Below are 13,989 nucleotides of genomic sequence, written 5' to 3' on the forward strand. Positions count from 1 at the left end.
CCTGGTCTCATCTATCCATTGACTTTGTCACTGATCTCCCCTCCTCTGACGGTTCCTCCACCATTTGGTGGTTGTGGATAGATTTTCCAAATCCTGTCATCCCTCTCTCTGCTCTCCAGGTTGCTGAGGCACTTTTCCAGCAGGTCTTCCGGCATTATGGCCTTCTGGAGGACTTCGTCTCTGACCGTGGCCCCCAATTCACATCACAGGTATGGAGAAACTCGTGGTCATGGTCAGCCTCCCTTCCGGGTATAGGCCTCAGTCTAACGGGCAGGTGAAGAGGCTGAACCAGGAGCTGGGGAGGATCCTTAGGAGTCACTGCCAGGACCGGCAGGGACAGTGAGACTCCAGCGCGCCGTCCACCGTCAGAAGTAGCAGGCAGACAGCCAAGAGTGTGCAAAGCTGTCATCAAGGCAAAGGGTTGTTACTTTGAAGAATCTCAAATATAAAATATATTTTAATTTGTTTAACTATTTTTTGGGATACTAGATTATTTCATAGTTGATGTCTTAAGTATTATTCTACAATGTAAAAATAAAGAAATCCGTGAATGAGTATGTGTCCAAACTTTTGGCTGCTACTGTATATACGTGCTCACCGGCCCTGGAGTTGGTCACTATGGCAGTTATTCTGGCCAAAATCAAGCATGCTCCAATCAGGGGGATCATGATGACTACCCAAAATTGCCCTCGCTGGAAGCTTGTGTTTCAGACACAAAGAAGTGGATGGCTGCAAACTTTCTACTTTTAAACTCGGACAAAACAGAGATGCTTGTTCTAGGGCCCAAGAAACAAAGATCTTCTGTTGAATCTGACAATTAATCTTGATGGTTGTACAGTCGTCTCAAATAAAACTGAAGGACCTCGGCGTTACTCTGGACCCTGAGCTTTCTTTTGACGAACATATCAAGACTGTTTCAAGGACAGCTTTTTCCATTTACGTAACGTTGCAAAAATCAGAAATTTTCTGTCCAAAAATGATGCAGAAAAATGTATCCATGCTTTTGTTACGTCTAGGTTAGACTACTGCAATGCGCTACTTTCCGGCTACCCGGATAAAGCACTAAATAAACTTCAGTTATTGCTGAATACGGCTGCTAGAATCCTGACTAGAACCAAAAATGATATCATATTATTCCAGTGATAGCCTCCCTACACTGGCTTCCTGTTAAGGCAAAGGCTGATTTCAAGGTTTTACTGCTAACCTACAAAGCATTACATGGGCTTACTCCTACCTATCTTTCTGATTTGGTCCTGCCGTACATACCTACACGTACGCTACGGTCACAAGACGCAGGCCTCCTAATCGTCCCTAGAATTTCTATGCAAACAGTTGGAGGCAAAGCTTTCTCCTATAGAGTTCCATTTTTATTTTTATTACAGGGGCTGAGTCACTGGCTTACTGGTGCTCTTCCATGCCGTCCCTAGGAGGGGTGCATCACTTGAGTGGGTTGAGTCACTGACGTGGTCTTTCTGTCTGAGTTGGCACCCCCCTTGGGTTGTGCCGTGGCGGAGATTTTTGTGGGCTATACTCGGCCTTGTCTCAGGATGGTAAGTTGGTGGTTGAAGGTATCCCTCTAGTGGTGTGGGGGCTGTGCTTTGGCAAAGTGGGTGGGGTTATATCCTACCTGTTTGGCCTTGTCCGGGGGTATCATCGGATGGGGTCACAGTGTCTCCTGACCCCTCCTGTCTCAGCCTCCAGTATTTATGCTGCAGTAGTTTGTGACGGGGGGGCTAGGGTCAGTCTGTTATATCTGGAGTATTTCTCCTGTCTTTTCCGGTGTCCTGTGTGAATTTAAGTATGCTCTCTCTAATTCTCTCTTTCTCTCTTTCTTTCTCTCTCTCGGAGGACCTGAGCCCTAGGACCATGCCTCAGGACTAACTGGCATGATGACTCCTTGTTGTCCCCAGTCCACCTGGCCTTGCTGCTGCTCCAGTTTCAACATTTCTGCCTGCGGCTATGGAACCCTGACCTGTTCACTGTGATTACTATTATTTGACCATACTGGTCATTTATGAACATTTGAACATCTTGGCCATGTTCTGTTATAATCTCCACCCGGCACAGCCAGAAGCGGACTGGCCATCCCTCATAGCCTGGTTCCTCTCTAGGTTTCTTCCTAGGTTTTGGCCTTTCTAGGGAGTTTTTCCTAGCCACCGTGCTTCTACACCTGCATTGCTTGCTGTTTGGGTTTTAGGCTGGGTTTCTATACAGCACTTTGATATATCAGCAGATGTAAGAAGGGCAATATAATTAAATTTGATTTGAAATAAATTTGATTTGATACCCACAGTTATGGTAATCCTGAAATCAAAGAAGGAAATGAAAGGAATGTATTAATGTGAGTTGTACATTTACACTGTATAACACAATTTAACAATGCCTAAGAAATATGTAGACCTACAAATGAATGGTCTCTGGGAATTCTGATGGACCCATAATTCAGAGTCATAAGGACCGAAATATAGACTTGGTATAGTCCCACAATAACAGCTGCAAAGCTAATATTTCTGTAAACACTGAGTTAATTGGCGTTCACAGCTGGTCTGATTGGCTGAACGCAATATGCAACATCAGGGACTAGCATTAGCCACTGTAGCATGGTGGTGGAAATGTTTTATTGCCTTCTCACCATTAAATCGAGTTAAGTTAAATAAAGGTTAAATAAAAAAATATTTAAAAAATCGAGTTAAGGAGGAAATCGACGCCTTTGCAGCCTGAATGGAGAATGTTTTATATACGAACTGGTCCACGGGGGATACGAGTGTATCGCCGGCTGCATAGATTCCCTTTGGACAGTAAGATGAAACACTCAATATTGCCATCTGCCGGTAATTTGGCTAGCAAGTTACCTGTAGTTGAAATTGGCTGTTTATGCATTAAATTTGCGTTGTATAATGTATACTCATCAGTTACACAGCAGTATTTCCGTTTTTATTCTCCACCATTTTACCTTTTTAATGCTTCAACATGTTACTACAGTACTACTGGTGTATTAAATCAGATCAAAGAAGAGGTGAAGATACCTAGGGTTTCTCCCACAAACTAACATGTATTCAGAGGGAGTAGAGGGCAGCACATAATGCTTTGGCAAAAGAAAGTTGCAGAACTTTAGCGTTAATGCTGACATCCAGTTTTATGTGGTGATAATACAACCGTTTAACTGTCACTTTACTTCTTTGTTCTGCAAAGGTGAGGGCCTGCATGGCAGACACTTGAGTTAAACTAGATATGAGTATACTGGAAATAGAGGACCCTCAGTCGGTGCATGAAGACAATAAGCCATGAAGGATTTTGATCATTTTAGGCCTGCTTCCAAACCACATGCAAGCACCTTCTCTACACTTTCAGAAAAAAAGGGTAAGGTTAGGTTACAGTATTGTTCCCTGGAATACAAAAAGATCAAAATACACATAATGTACCTTACCTTAAGAGGTACACATATGATCTAACATAGTACTGTTCGATACTTTTTAGCGTACATGTGTGAATAATCTAGCATAATGGTATATTTGTGCCCAATATTTTGAATATAAAGGTGCAATCTTCACACACTCTCAAAAATGTACGTTTATGTTTCCCAGGGTGGAGGCGTGGATTAGTGGGGGCGTGGTTAGTTCTTTATTGGCCACCCATGAGTGGAAGTGTTGTACCAGTTTAGGTGGTTAAGGTTATGTTAATTAATGTTTGAGTATGTCCGCTGCCACTTCTGAAGTCTTTATTAAGGCTTACATAAGAGCATGTGACAAGAAAGAGCTGTAATTAATATTGTTGCGACCTTAACCCAACACTAGGTGGTTAAGGTGTTGGCTTGACAGTTACTGGATCCAGGTTTGAGTCCCGGTCGGGCCTATCCCCAGAATTCGCTCCATTGGTGTCAGAATTGGAATGGTGGAAAGGTGTGTAGCAGTCAGACACAGGATTGCTATATCATATGATGTGGTTTAGCTGATATGTTAAATATCTATCCAGGCTTTGTACGATCCAGAATTTGCTGCAATGTAGTCAGGCAGGAACACAACCTTTGTCAGCAGCTAGCCTAGTCTGCTGCTCCATACTGACAGGAGCATGTGAATGAGAGGGTAGGCTATGTTGGTTCCACATGTAACCCAATAGTGTTCTACCTGGAACCGAAAGGGTTCTACCTGGAACCAAAAAGGGTTCTTCAAAGGTTTCTCCTATGGGGACAGCCGAAGAACCCTTTTAGGCTCTAGATAGCACCTTTTTTCACCATGGCCGGCCCTCAACTTTTGGGGGCACTAAGCGAGATTTGGTTGGGGCGTTCTCATGGGCAAAACCTTTTAGTGGCCCCCCTTTTGACGTCAGAGAGAAAAAATTGCAGTTTTAAAGTTCATTTCCTGCAATTCTACAGTAAAACCGGCGTAAAGAAAATGTTGCCGTTTCAAAGCACATTTTCTGCTATTCTACACATACTGCCATGGGGTGGAGAGAAAATCTTGCAGTTTTCAAACACATTTTATGCAATTCTATTCATTTTCCCATGGGGCGGAGAGAACATTAGCAGTTTTGCTAAGGTGTGGAAATATATATTTGTAGCTTTAAAGCTAATTTTCTGCAATTCTACACGTTTTGCCATCATTTATGCCATGTTCCTATGATATCTGGTAGCCCTCTGGAGGCCACCATATCTGGGCACGTGCCCTGCATGACTGGTTGGTAATTCGGCCAGGATTACCATAAGGTTTAGATAGCTGGCTAGACCTAGCAATCTAAAAATGTTTCGCTGACATGAGTTAATTGAGTGACTGTCAGTGATTAACATAACACGAGGACCGTGTGTATTCTACTATCCTACCTCTCAACGGTAACTTGAGACCCAGACTGAGTTTCTAAAAATATATATATACTGTACATTTTTTTTAAATGACGAAGGGCCGATGGGCCCTAAGCGGCCGCTCATGTCTCTGCCTAGCACAATTCACAGGGAGGGACCCCACAGAAAGAGAGGGGCATCAGCAGAAAAAGCAGACCAGCAGGGACTGTCAGATGATACTGTATTGTATTCACAGGTTTTACTAGACTGTGATCATTTCTTTAATAAGCCGTCCAATGCTATAGTACCAGTTTCATTGGCTAAGCAGCACAATCTCTGTGTAAGCTATAGTGTTGTACTGTCTGTCCATTATTAAGATTGGTAAATATATATTTTTTAAATTCTTATTTAATTGTATACACATTTAAATAACAATAGTTGAATGTATGAATCTCAGTGTTGACTTCATATGGAGGTACCTCTAAAATATACATGCAGCACTATCAGTATGGAGGGCACTGATTTGTCCAATGCTCTTCAATTAAATAATGCCATCTTATCGGAATAAATTGTCAGAAAGGTGACTTTCCGGGAGAGAAAGTGAAGACAAAAGGTCCATACGAAGCACTCTTTGAAGTACGTGATTGGTCGACTTGTTTCCATAGCAGCAAGCAGCATCGCAGACCGAGCCTCTCTCTCCTCTCCACCAAGGTCGGTAACAGCGAGATCTGTAACTGCCGCTCATCCACATACCCTGGAGGGGAGCGTTTCCATCTCAACAAAAATAGTGCACCCTGACCCTTCCTGTACTGTGAACAGTGCTGCCGGGGAGATGAGGGACTCAGGGCCACAGGGTTCATTCTAACCAACAGCTGCGTGTGCACGATCGATCCTCCTTAGTCAAAATCTGTTATGACGAATCTCTCCCATACAGTAACTCCATTTTGCTGAGAGGATAATGTCATTATCCGAATGTGTTGTAAAGTCTGAAGCTGAATTTATAATGCTGTTTACCAAGAGGTTATTAGGAATCGTTATAATAACTCCCCAAGTAAATGTTGAAATTATGCATCTCCCCATAGCTGACAGGCTACTCATCCATAACATGTTGCTTCTTTCTGTGGGGACATTGAAAAAGAGCTGTTGATGAAAGTCATTTGTCAATATAATAATACAGTATTACGCAATAGTATTACGCAATTATGAAATAGGGATGTATGGAAACAAAGATTATGGATATACTGACAAGATACATCTATCTGCCCTAACAATGGGAGTTGTTGTACACAAAGCGGCACGGCGGGCTGTCTAACTCCCGCCTAACCTTTCTTTGGATCGGTGGATACAGTATTGTGATCATTTTTTGAATAATCGACGAGGATTGTTGACTTTAACCGCCTGCATTCAATGGAAAGAGATGCTATGCTACTAGCCTCATACTATGAATATGCATAGCCATCTCAAGACAACTCGCCCAGATGTCTCTTGTGATGTCACGTGTTCTACTTATATCGGTATTCGTAACAACTTAAGCATTACGAAACTTATATTAGATCAAATAAACCTCATGTAGCAAATTTTTCGGTTGACCAAATTCGACACTCTCATTGAACTCCATACAAAAACTCCTTGCTTGGTGGGCAAAACAACGAAAAACGCCACCAGCTGGAGGGCTTGTCTCTTCCTCTTCCCCACTGATGGAAATTAGATCACATGAATTATCATCCCATTGTCTGTTTAATGCATATATACAATAGTGATGCATCATTATAAAGGTAGACAATAAACATTATGTCAAAAAAATTGCAGCTTTGAGCACCATGCATCTGTCATCGTTTTTTTAGTGGTTTTTTTTACATCTCAGTCGGCCACAAGGACGAGTCAAGGTTGTCCACAGTTGTAAATAGCAGACAGATCAGATCAAACATGCTGAGGATGAGAAATCATGACAGAACCCCAATTAATTGTTCTCTATGGAATACATCAACCAATAATGTTTATTGCAATGCACATTTTGGATAACATAGTATCTTTCAAATGTAGTAAGCTTGCCATCAAAATGCTTCCGTTTGCTGGCTATAATGTCATTACATCAAAAAGATGTGGACTTTCAAGGAGGGGATTCGATTAAGCTGGCTTGTAAGCGTAGTTTACAGCGGGTGAACAGTGATTTCATTCGGTGTGGAACCTGGCTGCCCCCGGGGCAAGAGCAGGGTATCCTGTACTGGCCGACGGCGAAGTCGGCTCAAAACAAAAGTGACCTAGGTTAAGCACGTGGAGTAATAAGTAGGATTCTGTGTGTTTATATGCAAAAGTTATTGCTTTTGATGAAAACGATTCATCTGTCTTCCCAATGAAAACTATTTATAAAATTCGAACATATATTTGATGGAAAAAAATATGTATGTTTGTGAACGATTCGGCCTTTTTGACAACATGATCAAGCGGCACAGATTACTTTTCGATTTGAGTAGGGCGCGCCACCCTCATCGGCTTCGCCGGTTCACGTGACGGTCCAATGTCCGGTGCAACCCGGGAGAGTTTAATAGAGCCCTTCACTGTCAAACTGAAGTTCCGCCTATCCCAAATTGATTGGTTGCAGAAGTGATTATTCCAATCCCATTGGGTGTCATCCTGCCAGTTTCCCGACGACAGCAGCATTTCAAGAAGAACATTCAGACTGGTGAGAAGCGTGTTATCCGGTGAACTCTTTTATCTTTATTTTACCGTTCTCAAAGTCATATTTGCGTGGTCGAGTTTGTGAACCTAAATTTGTTGCAACTCTTTCAGGCCAGGGGTTTTTGTATGCGACCTTTATAATTAGCTATAGAGAAAAAATAAGCAAAACGTCGATGCTGGTTTCTCAGTTGGCTAGCTACAGAGTTAACGTTACACGTTTCGAGTTGCTAGCTACAGATTCAGTAAAGAGCAAGATATCTTCACGGTCACACAGTGTCAAGCATTAACGTTAGCTATAATTTATCACATTATGCCTGTTGTAGGTCTGTAGGTCCCGCACTCTGATTCACTTATCCAAACTCAAGTAGCTAAACTAGTAAGTTGACACTTGCCTTTGAATGTGTCTTAGCCAGCCAGCAGATGACTGTTTATAGTATGAATGAATGACATTATGGAGCAGAACCACCGCAGAATAATTCCAGTGTCTTTGGCAGGACACATCTATAAAACATAATGCCCAATATCGATTTCATAATACGATGTCATTTGGTAATTTATCCACTGGGTGGCGATCAAGATCATGTTTTTAATCCTCAAAGTACCATGTATTTTCTCTCTACCATTGATCATTCCTTGACAATAGCAGTTGTGCTTTCACATAGTATCTTGAAGCTCTAAAATGAAACCCTTGATATATACATTGCTGAGTAAACCCTATATTCATGGTAATTAGAACCTGGATGCATTAGCATGTTAATTATGAGAGATTAGCAGATAATCCCCAGATCTCTGTTCTATCACTAATTACTCTGTTTCCCCTCTGAGTTTAATTGCTGTTACAGTACCACCCTTTATATTCCCACAGCAGCACAGTTTGAGAGATGGCGGCTCCCAGAAAGATAGCGTTGTTTCGCCTGCCTCCCCTACCCACCATTGGGGAGGTAATCAAGCTGTACAACCTGAGAGCATTGAAACAGCTGTCCCAGAACTTTCTGCTGGACATGAGGCTCACAGGTGAGTCAGCCTTCTCCTCTAGCTGCAATGCACCAACACCTGGTACACTGTGAGGACACAATGGTGTTTTTTTCTCCGCCCTGTTCACAACACATTCAGTGTACCGGACTGCAGTGCCCGCGTAGGCTTGTCCACAAGCAACAGATACTACTGATGTGATTCTATCAGTGATGCAGTGCTGCAGATCTGTTCTGGTGCCCTTGAACAAGGTTTCTGTTTTAGATGTAAGTACAAAAGAAGCTTAGGCAACTTTGCCAAGGAGCGATAGGAGCCAGGCATATGGTAAAATACAGTGCCCCGGCCAACCTTTATTTTGCTTGCAAGACATATGGAAGACACTGTTGTTGAAAGGCATGTAAGATTGACTTGATACATTGTTCACCTTAATATACCCAACCCATTCCAATGTTTGTAAGTAATGCACCCTGGTCACTGTGTTTTCTGAACTGTGTGTGTAGATAAGATTGTACGCCAGGCAGGCAGTCTGAGGGACGCCCATGTGTGTGAGGTGGGTCCAGGACCTGGAGGGCTGACCCGCTCCATCCTCAATGCTGGGGCTGCAGACCTGCTGGTGGTGGAGAAGGACAACCGCTTCATACCCGGACTAAACGTAGCTACAGGAGACCATGCAGGAAGAGTTTGTCTTTAAAATAATTGCCCAGATTGGAAACAGTAAATACTCAAGTGCCTGTAATATGCAAATTCCATGTCCACAGCTTTTGTCTGAAGCGGCACCAGGGAAGCTCAGGGTTGTCCATGGTGATATACTCACGTACAGAATGGACCGAGGATTCCCAAAAGTCATAACCAAGGCATGGGAGGATGGTGAGTGAGATGAAGAAGTAGACTTAGTATTGAGGTAGATTTGCCTGATTGATGAAAGCGCCTACTAGATTGCTTTAAGTCTGAAACACACATTACATTGATTTATGTTTTGTACGTTGTGTTGCAACAGTGTGATACTACTGATGAGTTCTAAACTTTAAGTATTGTTAATTATCAGGTATCCTATTGGAATATTGAGTGCCATAGTCTAGTTTCTACACCAGAAGTTAATGGTTATCTGTAGCGGGAATGTATTGTGTAAAGGAAGGGCAATCACATATGGCAGGCACTGATAAGTGTGGAGAGATCGAGGTCAGGTCACATGAAGGGAGAAGGAACAGTTTATGGCCCGCGTCACTTAATTTCCTGTCTAGCAATAACGATGTAATGTTTAGAGAGAAGGAGCACATCACTCAAATTGGGTTTTATATACTACCACTGGTGAAATAATGTCTTTGTCTTATGCAGCTGTATGACCCAATGGGTGAATAAACTTGGTTTAAGCTTTACTAATCGTCCGTGAGTTTTACTCGGTTCATTTAGAACCTAACACTACTAAAACTGTCCCTCCAGATCCACCGGACCTGCATATCATTGGGAACCTTCCCTTCAGTGTGTCCACTCCTCTCATCATCATGTGGCTGGAGAACATATCCAACAGAACTGGACCCTTTGTTTACGGCCGGACCAGACTGACCCTTACCTTTCAGAAAGAGGTGGCAGAGGTGTGTGTGCTGTTTGTTCAATACTGTCTATTATCACTCGGTCGATGTTCCTGAATCAGTAACTTATTTTCCGGTCTGATTATTCAGCCCTTTATTCACCCTTTCTTTGTTGATCTAACTGCTCAGGGCCAAAAATGATACTGACACAACATGTTGGGTTCCCCTCTTCAGAGGTTGATAGCCAGCACAGCCAGCAGGCAGAGGAGTCGTCTGTCCATCATGGCCCAGTACCTCTGTGCTGTCAAGAGCTGCTTCACCATCCCAGGACGAGCCTTCATCCCCAAACCTGAGGTAGGACCCCACGCTCTGCTCACACACACACACAGACACAGAGCATCTTGGCTGTGTATCCAAGTTGATGACAATGCTCCGTTTGTGGAGCACACACACTTGGAAATGGGCTCACAATCAGCCACACATCACCCCACACCAGGGGGTAGGACCCCCTATTTACTCTCTGTTCTCCTCCTCTTCCATTGCCCCCATTTCTGCTGCTGTCACTAGACACGTACAGTTCAAGGGTTCATTACGGCTGCGTGTAAATCAATGTTGTCTCAGAAGTGTCTTCAGAATTGTGACCCGTTGTTGGGTTATGATGCCTGGTGGATATATATCACACATCAGTATTGAGAACTCAGCCCCTTTTTACTGTCTTTTCTCTGTGTCGCTGGTGGGTTCCAGGGGAATGCTTATTATATAAGATTATAGGCCTAGGCTACTGCCTACAGAGAATGATGTTTCTCTGTTCTTGGGGATGGGCTGTAGGTTGCTGTCTGATGGACTAGGGTCCCCTGAAGAAGAAGTCCCTCTCTAGGAGCCCTCTGTTAGTAAATATTTCATCTGTATGGAATGGATGGAGTAAGTGAAGTGAATGAAACTAGGGCTGATTGTTCATTCTCTTAGAAGAAATAGCTCCAATGATTATTTAATCACATAGAGGCAGCTTTTACACCGTGTGTGAGTACACGTGACGTTTGTGCGCAGGCGTCTGTGTAAGTGTGTGAGTAGTGTGTTTATGCTGCAGTTGTTAATTTGTCCTCATGCATGTTCATCGCACAAACAGTTATAAGTTGTATTAGTCTTATGTACGGGATGCACATGGTATACATCGTCCTACCAAATTCTTACTTGCAGGTTCCTTCTCAATGCAAAAACATTAAGAAATAATAAAAGATAAGAATAGGAACATAAAGTAAATGGCTCAGTAGAATAGAATACACATTTTAGCATAAGTACACTTGAGAAAAAAAGGTGCTATCTAGAACCTAAAAGGGTCCCCATAGGAGAACCTTTTGAAGTACACGTCTTGGTTCCAGCCAAGGAACCCTTTTGGTTCCAGCCAAGGAACCATTTTGGAATAGTTTTTTCTAAGAGTGTATAATACAGGGTGGCACAATTTATAGTCCAATATTTCCACGTGTTTAAATTGTGCATGTTTTAGCTATCATTATAAGAGTCTGGTAGCAGCAGCTGTGATGTGTGTGTGCGTGAGTGCATGTGTGCTAAGGTGCGGAGAATCAAATCAAACGTTATATGTCACGTGCCGAAAACAACAGGTGTAGACCTTACAGTGAAATGCTAACTTACAAGCCCTTAACCAACAGTGCAGTTCAAGAAGAGTTAAGAAGATATTTACCAGATAATATAAAAAGTAACACAATAAAATAACAATAACGAGGCCATATACAAGGGGTACCGAGTCAGTGTGAGGGGGTACAGGTTGGTTGAGGTAATTTGTACATGTAGGTAGCGGTGAAGTGACTATGCATAGAATCAGCAGGTGGTCATTCCAGTTCAATTGTTAAGCAGTCTGATGGCTTGTAGATAGAAACTGATTCTGAGCTTGTTGGTATCAAACCTCATGATCCGATACCGTCTACCTGACGGTAAAGGAGAGAACAGTTTGTGGCTGGGGTGTGTGGGGTCCTTGATGATGCTGCAGGCCTTTTTTAGGCACTGTTTTGAGTAGATGTTCTGGATGGGTGGGAGCACGGTCCCAGTGATGTACTGGGCTTCACCACCTGCTGGAGGGCCTTGCGGTCGTGGACGGAGCAATTCCAGTACCAGGCCATCATGCAACCGTTTAGGACGCTCTCGATGGTGCAGCGTTATTATTTGTAGATGATTGCACAGGGTCGCATGCCAAATTTCTTCAGCCGCCTTAGGAAGTAGAGACGCTGTTGCTCCCTCTTGATAAGAGTAGTGGTGGTGTTGGTCCACGATAAGTCCTCTGTGATGTGGACGCCGAGGAACTTAAAACTCGTGACTCTCTCTACTGCAGTTCCATTGATGTGGATCAGGGAATGTTCCCCCCTCTGCTAACTGAAGTCAACAATCAACTCCTTTGTTTTGCTGACGTTGAGGTTGTCATGACACCACAATGCCAGTACCTCCTCCCTATAGGCTGACTCGTCGTTGTTGGTTATCAGGCCTACAACCGTGGCGTCGTCAGCAAACTTGATGATGGAGTTGGTGTCTAGGGAGACTGGATGTCGAAGACAAATAATGGGTATTTCATGAGCTGGTCTCCTGCTGATGACATAAGACTGAACAGCACATTGTTGTTCATTCTGTGATTTTATGCCCAATAATATATATACTTTCACATGTTAATGTAAATAAACTCAGCAAAAAAATAAACGTCCTCTCACTGTCAACTGCGTTTATTTTCAGCAAACTTAACATGTGTAAATATTTGTATGAACATAACAAGATTCAACAACTGAGACATAAACTGAACAAGTTCCACAGACATGTGACTAACAGAAATGGAATAATGTGTCCATGAACAAAGGGGGGGTCTGGTGTGGCCACCAGCTGCATTAAGTACTGCAGTGCATCTCTTCCTCATGGACTGCACCAGATTTGCCAGTTCTTGCTGTGAGATGTTACCCCACTCTTCCACCAAGGCACCTGCAAGTTCCTGGACATTTCTGGGGGGAATGGCCCAAGCCCTCACCCTCCGATCCAACAGGTCCCAGAAGTGCTCAATGGGATTGAGATCCGGGCTCTTTGCTGGCCATGGCAGAACACTGACATTCCTGTCTTGCAGGAAATCACGCACAGAACGAGCAGTATGGCTGGAGGGTCATGTCAGGATGAGCCTGCAGGAAGGGTTCCACATGAGGGAGGAGGATGTCTTCCCTTTAATGCACAGCGTTGAGATTGCCTGCAATGACAACAAGCTCAGTCCGATGATGCTGTGACACACCGCCCCAGACCATGATGGACCCTCCACCTCCAAATCGATCCCGCTCCAGAGTACAGGCCTCGGTGTAACGCTCATTCCTTCAACGATAAACGCAAATCCGACCATCACCCTTGGTGAGACAAAACCGCGACTCGTCAGTGAAGAGCTCTTTTTGCCAGTCCTGTCTGTTCCAGCGACGGTGGGTTTGTGCCCGTAGGCGACGTTGTTGCCGGTGATGTCTGGTGAGGACCTGCCTTACAACAGGCCTACAAGCCATCAGTCCAGCCTCTCTCAGCCTATTGTGGACAGTCTGATCACTGATGGTGGGATTGTGCGTTCCTGGTGTAACTCGGGCAGTTGTTGTTGCCGTCCTGTACCTGTCCTGCAGGTGTGATGTTCGGATGTACCGATCCGGTGCAGGTGTTGTTACACGTGGTCTGCCACTGCGAGGACGATCAACTGTCTCCCTGTAGCGCTGTCTTAGGTGTCTCACAGTACGGATATTGCAATTTATTGCCCTGGCCACATCTGCAGTCCTCATTCCTCCTTGCAGCATGCCTAAGGTACGTTCACACAGATGAGCAGGGACCCTGGGCATCTTTCTTTTGGTGTTTTTCAGAGTCACTAGAAAGGCCTCTCTAGTGTCCTAAGTTTTCATAACTGTGACCTTAATTGCCTACCATCTGTAAGCTGTTAGTGTCTTAACGACCGTTCCACAGGTGCATGTTCATTCTTTGTTTATGGTTCATTGAAGCATGGGAAACATGTGTCAACCCTTTACA

General features: G+C 43.7%; 1 protein-coding gene across 6 annotated transcripts in view; it reads left to right on the plus strand.

Moving 5' to 3' along the window:
* Nucleotides 1-7,291: 7,291 nt before the first annotated feature.
* LOC129811529 (dimethyladenosine transferase 1, mitochondrial-like) overlaps nt 7,292-13,989 on the plus strand; it is a 35,722-nt gene continuing 29,024 nt past the window's right edge. Inside the window, exons 1-6 of one of the 6 annotated variants that reach the window (XM_055862914.1) lie at nt 7,292-7,457; nt 8,319-8,467; nt 8,926-9,077; nt 9,184-9,292; nt 9,866-10,017; nt 10,189-10,308. In XM_055862914.1, coding sequence (XP_055718889.1) covers nt 8,335-8,467; nt 8,926-9,077; nt 9,184-9,292; nt 9,866-10,017; nt 10,189-10,308 — 666 coding nt within the window. In that variant the 5' untranslated portion in view covers nt 7,292-7,457; nt 8,319-8,334. The other 5 variants (XM_055862917.1, XM_055862916.1, XM_055862915.1 and 2 more) reach the window with 5 other exon arrangements.

Source organism: Salvelinus fontinalis, chromosome 15 (genome assembly GCF_029448725.1).
Source record: "Salvelinus fontinalis isolate EN_2023a chromosome 15, ASM2944872v1, whole genome shotgun sequence".
Classification (NCBI taxonomy): Eukaryota; Metazoa; Chordata; class Actinopteri; order Salmoniformes; family Salmonidae; genus Salvelinus; species Salvelinus fontinalis.